Source organism: Homalodisca vitripennis, chromosome 6 (assembly GCF_021130785.1).
Source record: "Homalodisca vitripennis isolate AUS2020 chromosome 6, UT_GWSS_2.1, whole genome shotgun sequence".
Classification (NCBI taxonomy): domain Eukaryota; kingdom Metazoa; phylum Arthropoda; class Insecta; order Hemiptera; family Cicadellidae; genus Homalodisca; species Homalodisca vitripennis.
Window position 1 is genome coordinate 156,156,587 of NC_060212.1, and position 13,749 is coordinate 156,170,335.

Genomic DNA, 13,749 nt, shown 5'->3' on the forward strand with positions numbered 1-13,749 from the left:
CACAAATAAAGTTTTAAATGTGATTCCACACCTTAGCACTGGTTTAAGTAAGACGTTATTTTATTAATTGCTAACTCACTAGCCTTCCTAATTTCTGTGGGATTTGTGTGAATGTCTCACTCAACACTCTCTTCACTAACCAGTGGTCATCTCGTACTCTTCCCTTTCCAAAGGCAGCCAGTATCTTCAAACTCATGATACCATCTATGGACGTTATCATCACTCAGAGGATCACAACCGAACTTTATATGGAACGCACGTTGCACAGTTACTAAAGATTCGGTCTTTGCAAACTGCAGAACACAAAAAGTCTTCTGTTCATGAGTCCCCATTTGTTACTGGCACTTTCTAACAGATAGCGAAGGAAGCATTGGTTCCAGTTCAAAGTGAGGTTTTGTTAACCAGTATAAGTGGCCACTGCATATGTTGAATAACCAATGTCATTGAATTTAGTTAACAATTTATGTTGACTGCATGTAATTTGCATGTAACTGATTGGATGTTTTGCACAATTTTATATGTGATGAGTAGATAACTTGGTTGTGAAGTAGTTCCAATGAGTTCTATCTCAGTCAGTAAAAAGCACGGTACTTACATTCTGTGTTAATGTAATCAAGGGATTTTTTATAAAGTAGGAAGAGCAGACTTATTTTGTTAAAATAGCCAGGTTTGAACATAACTCTCTTAATAAAACCCAGCTTATTGCCCTCCTGACTCATCAAAATCATATCTGCCGATTCATAAGTAAATAAAATGTTGAGACCCAAACAGAAAACATTATAATGTTAAACCTTAACATATTATAGACAATACGTGTATATACCTCTGTACCAAACTATTAGACCTGCCTTACAGTAACATGTAGATTGTTCTTATTACTAACATCATTTTGGTAAACATATAAGATCCGATATGCATATGAACTAAGGCGTCGGACTTGGGATGAGTTAGAGATAAAGCAGGTTCAAATCCTGTATTGAGTTTCCCTCTTATTTTGTTAGATAAGACGCTCACAAAAGCCAGTGGCCCATGAGGAAGGGCAGAATCAGAAGGGGACATAGTATTGCATTAAGGAATCATGATTAACTACTGTGTAACCAGTGGAAAGGTTGCTATAGTTACCTGTCAAAGTCTGGAAAGTACAGTTCAATGTTGAAGTTACACTTATTGCTGACAATTAACTCTCTCTGTACAATCCCAGAGTAAGGTACATGGGCCCCAAACTGTACAGTCAGAGGATCCAGAAACACCCGAGGCTCCACACCTGAGCCTATCAGCTGTACTGTCATCTTCTCTGGATTATGCTTCACTTCCAGCTTCAGCATCGTCTCATACAATCTCTGGAACATTCTGGACCAGTTATATGGAATACATTTGAAGTATTTAAATAATTGTATACAAGTTTAATACCAATTTCTATTAAACTTTAAGGGAACTCAGATCCAGTAAGTTGAAGGGTTCAGGAGAATCAATTCTCCCACACCAAAAATGTAAAATAACACTCACAAAAAACACATTAATGTTATTGAAGTACTTTACAGTTACAATCTTCATGTGTATGATTTTTTTGTAGTTAAAGGTCATGATCTTTTAACCATTTGTAACCCTTATTCAAAATTTGCGATTTGTGTAGAGTTATTGGACGGCGATTGATTGCAGTGCTAAATGTAGAAGCACAATACGTACCTGTAAACATTGCCATTTGGAAATCTATAGTTGATTATTTCAACCATTAATTGTTAAATAACTATACTTAAAGAGTAGTAATCGATTGCAGAATACAAGACATCTAAAACATTAATTGAACTGTGTTTGTTTTGAGTATAAGTGATTCACTAATAAATAAATTGAAGGGGATAGGTCGGAGGAGAGGCAGTTGGTGGAGGGATTCAAAAACACTGGAGAGGGCCAGTGTTACAACAATTTTAAGCTTTTAGGGCCATCTTATAAAAGTGAGCCTTGGGGATGAATAGAATAGAACAAGAATAAGAATATATTTATTCATAAAAGTGTTAAGTACATATTTTTAAACAAGTTACAAGAATTTTAAACTAATAATTTAAGAATCACTTCAACAATATTTAGTACTTAACACACATTTAAATATACCACTTGCATGATGACTCTTACATCAAAATAAACTAAAAGTAAAAAAAGGAAACACTTCAGTTATATGATTATACAAACAAATATTTTAATGAAACATACTTTTATGAATATATAGGGCCTCTAAAGGCAAAGCCTGTGCAGAGGTTCCTTCATACTAAATTAAATTCATGATAGCTCAGATAGAATGTTGACAATTAATTTTGATTAGAAAAACTTTATCAAATATCTATGTTACTTCTAAATTTATACTTATGTGCATCTCTGATCCGAATAAAACGTTTTAACTAATGGTATGCAGGAGACAATTTATATTTTGTTTACTTAATGGCCATAATTTCAATAGTTTTGAAAAAATATGTATATTTTTTAATCACATATATCTTTTGGTATTGAATTAAACATTTTAGGTCCTAAAAAACAATAGCTTTTTCTAAAAATAGTTAAATTAGGTTTTGGAACTGCTATTTTGTCTTTGTGCCTTAATTTATTTTTGTAGATATTAATTAATACAGACAAATTACTACTAGTAACATAAAATATTTTTAAAACCTTGGAAAAATTTTAAACTTATAAATAATGGATGAGATAGCTCGTATCTACATTTTCTTTTAACTAATCGAAGAATTTCTTTTGTTGCATTAGAAGAGGCTTTAAATTTGTTTCATAGGTTCCACCCCAGCAAAATATTCTGTATTCCAATCTACTGTTTACTAATGAAAAATATAACATTCTCATAACTTCCTCTGTACACATATTTTGTAGAAAATAATAGGTTCTTAACATACTATTAAAGTTTTTTCTTTACCATGTCTATGTGTTTTTTCCAGTTTATTTCCCTATCCAGCAAGATTCACAGGTATTTCAAATTGTCAGCCTGAGACACAATTGCACACTCAGGACACTGTTTGTACACAAACAACTCACACAATTGTATAAAATTTGATTGGTACAATTTTATGGTTCTTTTTTCAGGCTAAAATTTAACTTCTTTTTTTCCGGACTAAATAACATATTGTTCTTTGAGAACCACCATTGAAGGGCTTTTCAATCTATACTCATTGCTTCTTCTATATCATTTCAGTCATCTTTTATGTAAGTTAATGCTGTGTCGTCAGCAAATGATGTTATTTTACCATATAAATTTGAATTACAGAGATCATTGATATATACTATAAACAATATTACACCTAATACTGACCCTTGGGTACTCCACTTTTTATTATACCAAAGTCACTGAAAGTATTGCTAATTTTTACACATTGTCTCCTATTATTCAAGTAACTTGAAAACCAGGAAAGAATGTTTCCTCTGATACCGCAACAGTATAATTTATTTAAAAGAATGTCATGGTCTACAGTGTCGAAAGCTTTCTTTATGTCCAAAAATAATCCACTAACTTTGCATCCTAAATTTTTGCTTCAAATATGTCATCCATAAAGTTTTTTAACGCAGTTTCAGTACTCAAGCCCTATCTGAAACCGAACTGATTTTTACTAAAGAAATGGGTTTGCTCAAGAAATTTAACTAATCTTTTTTTCATAATTTTTTCAAAAATCTTTGCAAAAGTTGAGAGTAAAGATATTGGTCTGAAATTGTTGCAGTCATTATTCGGTCCACTCTTATGCAAAGGAATTACCACAGCGGTTTTTAAAATATCCGGATGACCGAAGAAACCACCATTATAGCTTAGAATTTAAAATATAATTGTATGCCATATATACAATTGTATGAAATTATCTCACAGGATGGTAGAACAACAAAGTTGTCACTATAGATCATATCAGCTATTTGCTCATCAACACCATCTAGCTCTCAAGAGAATTAATACTAAAGCCTTTAATTTTATAACATTTATTTGGGAATACTATTGGGATCAAAAATAAGTCTACGTGAGGAATGTTTTAAATTCAGTGCCAAAAAAACTTTTAAAAGTGGTTAGTGGGAGTCAACTAGTTAATTCATGTTAACACAGTAATATAAAAGTGTTTTTGTAACAATTCGTCCATGTAATGGAGCTATATAAATTGTCAGCTGAATTACGGTTCAATATTTTGGGCAATAGTACACACTCTCAAACCATATTCACCCTGCAGAAATATGGATCTGGAAGCAATTACTATTAATTTTTTGGGTAGTATTTGAATAGTTACATCATTATATAACCAAGATTCTAAATAAGAGTGGTTGGATTTTGTAAGCACAACTCTTACCTGAAAAATCAAAACATGAAGAATTAAAAACCGAACTAACAATTCTGCAATGTAAAGTGGAACTGAGAATCCGTGAAATTGGCACAACTATCTGTAATGGAACAATGTTCCTCATACCTCTTTGGTGGGAATGAATCCGATTTCTATCAGTTCCGCAGTCTTGGGTGGGAACAAGGCACTGGTTCTCTTGATAAAGAATGGCATCTCTTCCTCTGAGTCCTTGTAGCGTCTCCTGCGCTTCACTCCAACAAGAGTGGCACTCCACTCTGCCTCCACTGCTCCACTAAGGGCCGTATTTTGTTAACAGATGAGCACAAAAAATAAACTTTCAAATGAAAAGAATATATATATATATATATATATATATATATATATATTTGATTAGTAACATAAACAACACTGTTTATTTCAAATGTAGTATATAAAAAAATACTGTCAAGGTTTTACTGTAGAATACTGTCATCCTCCAACCTTACTTTATTAAACTTGAAACCTACATAATTTTCTCAGAGAATGATGTTTGTAGTAAAACTTAACTAAATTTTTGTTTGAGATGAATTAGCTAACACTATAGATCTTACTTGGAGGATTTTAAATTGTTCCATGAGCCTGACAAAATAATTAGGTGTATAAATAACAAATTTTCTGAATAAAAAGTTTAACAATTTTTTCAAAGTTATAAAAATTTTAAACTGTTATCCAATTACATATAATTTTGTGAATATTCGATCTAGCTATATCTAAATATATGTGCTTATTAAACTCTTTAATTAAATATTTTGTACCAGTTTTATAATTTGTGACCATAATGACAGAGACATTAGGCTCCTTTTTACTGAAAGTAGGAGATGAAAAGGAAGTATTACAATTAAGTTTTGTTTCATGGAAGAATGTGTTAGATTTTCTTTAGAAGTAATTGAACAGATCTCATGAATGTAATGCAGGTATATGGACAGACAGGCTGTGGACACAGTCTGCCTCACAAGCCTGAGGTAGATTAGGGGCAGAACAGCTGATGATTCAGATGTCTGCACATTGTTAAAACACTATTTTGTCACGTGTTCTTCTGTCTCCCTGTTGTGTCTCAACCTGTCGAGCTTTAAATTCTGAAAATCTGCTTTTATTCAAGAAACAATTTCATCTCAAATTGGATTCACTATTAATCTCTGAAAATGCTGAAGATGGTAATAACAATTTTATTTGGACTTTAAATGCCACACTTGACATTACCTGTCCACTAAAAATGTCTAAAAAGAACTCTGAAGCAAAAAAAGAAAATATTCTACAATAAATAAGTTAGAGAACTTAGAGAAACTTTCTAAATGCTGTAATAAATGTTGTTTTAGTGAAATAGAGGAAAATAAAAACCAAATGATTGCCTTAAAGAAAACATATGATTTCTGAAGGGTCTAAGACGCCAAACAAATCCTGACTATATAAAAATTCAGAAAATAAAAGCAAAGAGATTTGGGAAATTATAAATAGTGAGAGAAAATAAAAAAAGAAGAGAGAAAAAAGATAGACAAAATTTCATCCAAGATTTTAAAGCTCTGCAAAGAGGAATTCATCTCTTGTATATAACCAAAACTTCACTCTCTTCAGGGCACTTACCACCTAAATTAAAATTTGCCAAGGTAATTCCAATACAAAAAAATGGAACAAAGATGAAATTAAAAACTAGAGGTCTATTTCACTCATTGCTAAATCATCCAAAGTAAAATTGTACTTGAACGCATTTTCTGTCACCTACAAGATAACAATATTCTAATAGACATACAACATGGCTCCAGAAAAGTGCATTAACCCTTACAGCAATAGGTGAAACAGTAGAGTTTAAATTAGACTATTGTAAATGGAAAAATGTGACTGTCAGTTACTTTGGATTTAAGCAAGGCTTTGACAGTCTTAGTCATGATTTCATTTTACAAAAATGGTCTATGATGGGCATTGTGAGTATAGCTAAAAAAAAATTGGTTTGCGTCATACCTAAAGGAATGTAGCCAACTAGTCAAGACATTCTGACCATGGAAGATCTAACACTTTCAAATTCCACATCTTACCCGTGACTCAAGGAGTACCTCAGGGATCTATTTTTGGCTCCCTCCTCTTCGTATTGTTCACAAACAATCTTCCCATAGATTCACTCAGTCATTCCATAATGTATGATGATGATACTTTTATCTTAACAGCAAATAACCAATAAAAACTATAGAAATATACACTTATATTAACATCAACTTAGCTCTGCAATACTGACAAACTCTAATGAAACAAGACTAACCATCTCACCTGTGGCAATAAAAGAAAAGAAATATATGCAATAACTCAGCTACAGTCTTCTTCTTCTTCTTTTATGTGCGGCCTATTGCCATGCACTTAATCCTCAAGGGCCTTTTGCGCACCCCGGAAGTACACCATGAGGCTGACCAGTCTACAGTTTCAGTAGTTTAATAAACCGCCAAAAACAACCAATCAGGTCCTCTGCAGTTTCCTCCTGCTGTCACACATTCTACAGAGCAGATCCTATTGAAGGAAACAGACTCTGTGAAGATGCTTCCTCAGGTGACCATGTCCCGTAATCGGACCCATAACCCGAGAAGACACCGAGCTACTTAGTGAGAGAAGGTCAGACACCACCATAAGGGAAGACAACAGTAGAACCATTCTGCTCATTCCTGAGAATGCCCCCCCTGATGCAGCCTCGACCTTCTCTCATGTTCAGTGTGAACCCATTTTGAGACAGCCCCAAAGGATTCATACCTCAGCCACAGTATGAAACATCAATAAAACATCTAGGAGTAAAATTCAATAATACTCTACATGGACCGCTCACATTAAATTGTGTAAGAAATTAAGTAGAGCACTTTTGGCAATAAGAACAAAAGCTATAAGCACCCACGAATCCGACAGGCCTATCATGCCATTTTTGAAAGCTACTTTATATATGAAATCCTTGTATGGGGTGCCACACCATCAAAATATCTTGGACATGTTTTACTGTAGCAAAAAGCTCTAAGAGTTATGCCTGATTTCCCAGGCATAGTAACAACTTCACTATACCAAATCACTCCAGGACCTTTTGTGAGAAGAAACCTTCGTACATAGTGGGCTCAATGTTACAACAGACTTCCTGATGAAATCAAGAGCATGGAGGTTAGAGCTTTGAAGAATAAACTGCATCACTGTTTGTTTCATTCAGAGGATTGCATAATTTAATAATGTTAAGTTTTTTTGGACATATACAAATTTTCAGTTTTTGTTTTTTATCGAAATATAATGGGACAATATATTGAATTTATTTAAAGATATCAGGTATTTCATTTATGAAGGTCCAATCTATTGGAAATTTACATTTAATGGACATTTGTAAAACAGATGATTATGATGATAGTTCAGCAGTACAATGTCACCTGTTCTGTATAAACTCACCAGTTTTTTAACACAATGCATTTGATGCAACACTGACCACAGTGTACATCTCCAAAATCAAGTGTTTTCTGGTCCAGTGTAACATATGGCACTGTCAGGAGAGCTTTTACGTACATGGGAATAACGCCACCATTGTTAACCTGAAAGTAGAAAGATTAGTCTGTTCTTTAAATTTCGAATAATAATTACATATCTCAGTAAACTCCTCTAACCTCATGCTTATTAAGTAGTCAAGAGTTTCTTCTGTTTATAACAGTTGAAATAATTCAAGAATACAAATAGCACAATTATTAACAATGAAAAAATAATCCATAAATGTTTCAACAAACTATACAAATTTATATCACATAATTTTAGCATCAAACTTTTCTTCTTTTAATTTGCAACATATTTGGTTCAACCAGAATTTAAAAGCTGGAAATAAATAATCGAGGCATCAATATTAACAGGAGAAAAACATTATTTTGTAAATGCGTCATAACTAAGCTTTGAAGAACAACACTACTGATTAGGACAATGTTGATTTCCCAGTATACGCTGATATATTAACCCTTTCCACTCGGAGCGGTAATGTTAGAATGTCCACAGAGATCGGATGGGCAGCAGTGTTGGCCACCACAATTTCCTCTAGCGCGCGCATTTATTTTTAGAGTTGCCGTCCTCAGAGATCGGATGGTCAGCTGTGCTGTCCGTTGAATAATGCTACTAGCGTTCGGATGGAAAGCAGCATTGACCACAAGTTATAAACTCTTTTTTTTATTCTGACGTATTTTTTTATAATACAATGCATTAATATCAATCAGCTGTTTCATTACAAAGATTGGAAATTGATCATCTGGTCAATATTGCATTCTAGGCTTTCGTTTTAGCGCGCTTTTAACCACATTGTCACTAGTGAGTTAACCTACACGCATTATTAGAACGGATTGTTTATTATTCTTAGTATTGTGCAATTTTATTAAATATTAGTGTAAATGAAGTATTGTAGATATCAGTGTAAATATAACTGTAAATAAAAGTGTAAATATATCAGTATCAGTAAGTGAAAAACTTGTGCTGTCCAGACTCATACACCACCTATCAATTAACCAGCTACTGACACCTGAACAACATGGTTTCCTGCCAGGCAAATCAACAATAACAGCACTGATAGGTCTAGTGGAGTTTTTGGCTGACCAATTGGAAGACGGAAACACATCCACTGCCATCTTGCTTGACTATAGTAAAGCTTTCGACTGCCTTAGCCATGACCATCTCCTATCAAAATTGACTACTCTTGGGATACAAGGACAAGCTCTTAACTGGTTCAGAAGTTATCTCACCGGACGAAGACAGATGACTGAGGTGAAGTACACAACCAGGGGTTTAACACGCCAAACAACATCAGGGCTGCAAACCGTCACCCGAGGAGTGCCCCAGGGATCTGTGCTCGGGCCAGTCCTTTTCATTCTGTACACCAATGACTTCCCCCGATACATGGAAAACTACAGCAGCACAGTAATGTATGCTGATGACACTGTGCTCCTACTGAGTAAAAAACAACAAGAAGACCTTGAAATAGCTGCTTATACTGCCGTCAACATGGCAGTACAATACTGTCATGGTAATGACCTTGTCGTGAATGAGAAAAAGACGAAGCAGCTAGTTCTAGGAAGGCATAAAGACACAACTGGAAGACTGCCTGAAGTGGAGGAGAGCAGTACTTCAAAATATCTCGGGGTGGTAATTGATGACACACTGGCATGGACCCAACACATAGACTTTCTTTGCAAAAAGCTCAGTGCGGGACTATATGTAATACGCAGGATGAAACACATCAGTGACACCGTAACAGCTAAAACTGCCTACTATGCTCTCTATGAGACTCATCTCCGATATGGAATAGTAGTCTGGGGAGGCACCACAAGGGGCAATATGCAGCGGGTACTTGTCCATCAAAAAAGAGTCATCCGCATCCTTGCAAATTTACAAGCAAGAGAATCCTGCAGGCAGGCTTTCCAGGACTTGAAGATTCTCACCATAGTTAATCTCTATATCCTGGAGACTGTCACGCAAATACACCTCAAATTCCCTGAGTCTATTGCAACTGGAGCAGACTATCACAACTACAACACCCGCCACGCCTTGAATTATTGCCTCCCTGTACATCATCTCACATCCACAGAGAAGAAGCCGACATATGCAGGAGCAAAGCTCTGGAATGCCCTCCCAGAAGAACTGAAGAAGACAGAACGACAGCAGTTTGGACGGCAACTGAAGCACTGGCTCCGAGAACACCCTTACTACACCCTCAAGGAATACTTTGAAAGAACTGACGACTAACAGATTGCTTTTCTGTCTTGTTTTCTTATTTATGTATTGACGCATGTACTATTCTCTAAGATTATGTAACAATAAAGAACAATTAATTAATTAATTAAATTAATTAAATTAATTAATTAATTAAAAAAAAAGTATTAATATCTGGTTTTACTGGTATTATTATTAATTACTGGTATTAGAGCTTGTTGGCGATGTAAGGAACACAAATAAAAAAGGAAGACCATCCCAATTGCAAGACATTTCCTGACTAAATGGGAAACTTCATTTACCATATCCTCTTGAAGGTAGAAAAGTGAAGGATTGCGTCGTGTGTAGCAGCAGAGCACAAGGCGGCACCAGGAAAAGTGTGAAGTTTTAATGCAAAACTTGTGATAATGAGCCTGGTCTTCACATCGGTGTTTGTTTTCAAAAGTACCATTCATCTCAGATATTTCAACAACAAGATGATAACTAGCCTGCAGTTAAATTTGTATTCGTAACAATAATAAGCAGTTCAATTTTATTTTTTATCATGTTATAATTATTTACTGTCACATTATTAATACTCATTGTAACTCATGTTAGTTTATAGAAATATAACATTTCCATTGTAATACTTTTCGACTACCTTTGGACCTTTAAATCCATTTAACTTTTTAAAAGGCACAGTATCAATGACGCGGTGAAAATAAATCCGAGCTGGTGGGGACGCAACAATGACATGGCTGCTGTGTGCACGCGGGCGCCATAGTGGACAGCACTGCTGCCCATCCGAGCGGAAAGGGTTAAAGACAGTGTAAATACTTAAACACAATGGGCCTATTGGGAACTACTACTACAATATTGTTAAATTTTACCTAACACAACTTATTACTGCCCTTTTATTTTTGGAAATCTTTGCTATGATCGCCTTTCATAGTAATCGATTTCAATGCATAAAGCAACACTGGGCATCCTGCCAATTCCTGCTCTTACTTCTTGGTTTTGTCATTTTTCTGTTAATTTTGTCAGTAGCATTTCAATAGCCTGTTGTTTAAGTAAGCTTTTTATTTAATTATGGTTGCTGATACAACTGGAGTATTATGTGAAATAAATATAAGTAATTATCAAGATCTAGTTATTTTTCACATAATCTGTACCCTATCTCAATAAACAACATATGCTATCCTATTTTAGAATGCCAATGACACTGATATAAACACCAAACTATTTCATTAACTAGTTTATCAATCAAGATTACTACTAATGGCATTCAAGATTCATGTTGAAATTAAAAATGAGTTCAGAATATTAATTTTAAATACTGTGTGAAACATAGTTCATACCTACTGCATCCCAGTTTTTGTTAGCATACTACGTTAGCAACAAAACTCTTAAAAGTTCACAGTTTGGCACGAAAATCAAATGTGAATCTTGTGACATTTTACAAACATTTGATTCGAACCAAACAGGTCAGACATGCATTGCTCCTACTTTTGGTGGACTCCTTAATAATAATTTCCGAATTTTATAAAACACTATTACACACATAACTGTAATTTAGTTGAACTGAATGCAAAGTATTGCAAGTGCACAACTTATATAACATGTGATGAAAATTTGTTTTGTATATTACTATATTTGTATCACTATTATTAACTATAATGAAATTGTTAGTTTGTACACAGTTAGAAAAGTACAATAACAAAAATACAATTTTAAACTAATTCAAAACCAACCAACAAAAGGTGATTAAAAGCAAAACCACTGGTAAACTTGAACAAATATTACTAAATTACAATAACCTCTATGTATAGGGTGAAATGTACTATCTCCTGTTTGCCAGAATACCGTCCAGGGGAAGGTCTGATGGTTATGATCATGGGAACAGATCTCCCGATAGGCAGTGACATGTGGTTTTGGAAGTTGATAAAAAAACCGTCCTGCTTCAGTTTTTTTTCTGGGACAGAGAAAGCGAGGGTTACGTCAGCTCTGACCAAACCTCTGTTCTCCACCATCACTGTTGCTTCAGTAGTTGTGCCAACAATAACGCTTCCTAAATCTGAAAGGAAAAATAAATATAATTCCTGAGGACCACCTATTTCAGAGTAATTACCACTTTAATAAACATTTATCATCTATTCATTCAGTTTGTTTCATAAAACAAATTAAACAAGGTAGTAATACACCAGACCACATGGTGTATAACAGGTTTTGCTGAAGTTGCATGTAAAATATCAATTCTATTGGTTATTTCATTCTCGAGATGTCCTGTGAACAGATAGAAAAAAAGATTTTTACTACTCTCAGACAGAAGAAAAATTTTTCCAGCTTACTGAGTAATAGGGTGGACATCATCAAACTCATTTTTATCTATGTACAAATGAAGTTTCATGTAAAATCTAAAACAAATGATATCGCTCACAAGATATCCTGTGGACATTTAGGCTATGCTCAGCCAAATCCTATATAAAATTTCAAATCCATAACTCAATTCGTTCTCAAGATATAACTCTTAGTTATAGGCTTTGCTACTGCCAAATTCCATTGAGAAACACACATCATCATTGAACTCTATCTTGTCTTTACACAAATAAGCCAATGCCACGGAGTATTTAAGGACCCGACAAACGAATGATGAAAGCCTAACAGGCCAATTAAATTTCATTATGTGTTTTGGTATGGGAGATGTTAAAATGTCAAATGACTGACTGACTTTTATTCTAAAATTTCTCATTATCATCATACCCATTACACAAATGTAAAAAGTTCACTAACAATCAGGAAAATCCCATAGGATGACATACCCATTACACAAATGTAAAAAGTTCACTAACAATCAGGAAAATCCCATAGGATGACATAGACAATCATCAAACTCAATAGTGCATTTATACAAAGAAACATAATGCAAAATTTAAAGTCTACAGGTAGACAATAGACAAATATCTTTATTTGTAATTTCATTAAGAAATACAATGGCGTCACAGTAGTAAAAAACAATTTCTTGCTTTACAAACTTTCAGATTTTGTTCAGATAGTGTTGCGTCCCAGTTGATCTAAAAATTCCCTGATTGAGTACACTGGTCTTTCCACTAGAAAGTCCTAGAGTGTTTTCTTTAGTTTGTTCACTGGCGTAGTCTTCAAGTAAAATGGAAGGGAGTTGATAATTTTGCGACCAATATATGAGGGTTTCTTGCTGTATTGGGTTGTGTGATGGGCAGGAAGACTGTAGTCGTTTGCTCTTCTATTATAATAGGAGTGAAAATCCTCATTCCTAGGAAGGTCTAGTTCCTTTGCATACATGACTACGGCATGGATGTAGAGTACTGGAGCAGTTAGAAGCTTTAGGTCAATTCATTTTGGAGATGTTATGCGGATAGACAGACAGAAATGAAATGTTTTCAACTTCTTGAGTAATAAGCTTTGCTAATGCTCAAACGATTAAAGACTTCCAGTTTATTTGAAATTGGTACAACTTACATTGTTCCTTCAAACATCAGCATAAAAAAAACAATTTCGGTATATTTGTACACTCAATGCACACACAAAAAATCATACAAAGGGGTACAGTATTGTGGAGAAATGCTATTCTGTATTTTCAATTCTTAATTTTATCTTGACAATTCTGATTGTTTAGTTCTAACCTATTATTTTCCTTTTCTTTGGGATGACATTCTGGTACCTCTCTCCCTGAGCCCTCACCCTGTAACCGGATCCT

General features: G+C 34.4%; 1 protein-coding gene across 1 annotated transcript in view; it reads right to left on the reverse strand.

The window, feature by feature from the left end:
• Window positions 1–13,749, reverse strand: part of LOC124365041 (hydrocephalus-inducing protein-like) — a 213,041-nt gene that overhangs the window by 143,251 nt on the left and 56,041 nt on the right. Inside the window, exons 21-24 of the mRNA XM_046820939.1 lie at window positions 11,834–12,090; window positions 7,749–7,888; window positions 4,437–4,602; window positions 1,123–1,340 (exon numbers count right to left, since the gene is read on the reverse strand). Of these exons, the coding sequence (XP_046676895.1) occupies window positions 1,123–1,340; window positions 4,437–4,602; window positions 7,749–7,888; window positions 11,834–12,090 (781 nt within the window). The remainder of the gene's footprint in view (window positions 1–1,122; window positions 1,341–4,436; window positions 4,603–7,748; window positions 7,889–11,833; window positions 12,091–13,749) is intronic.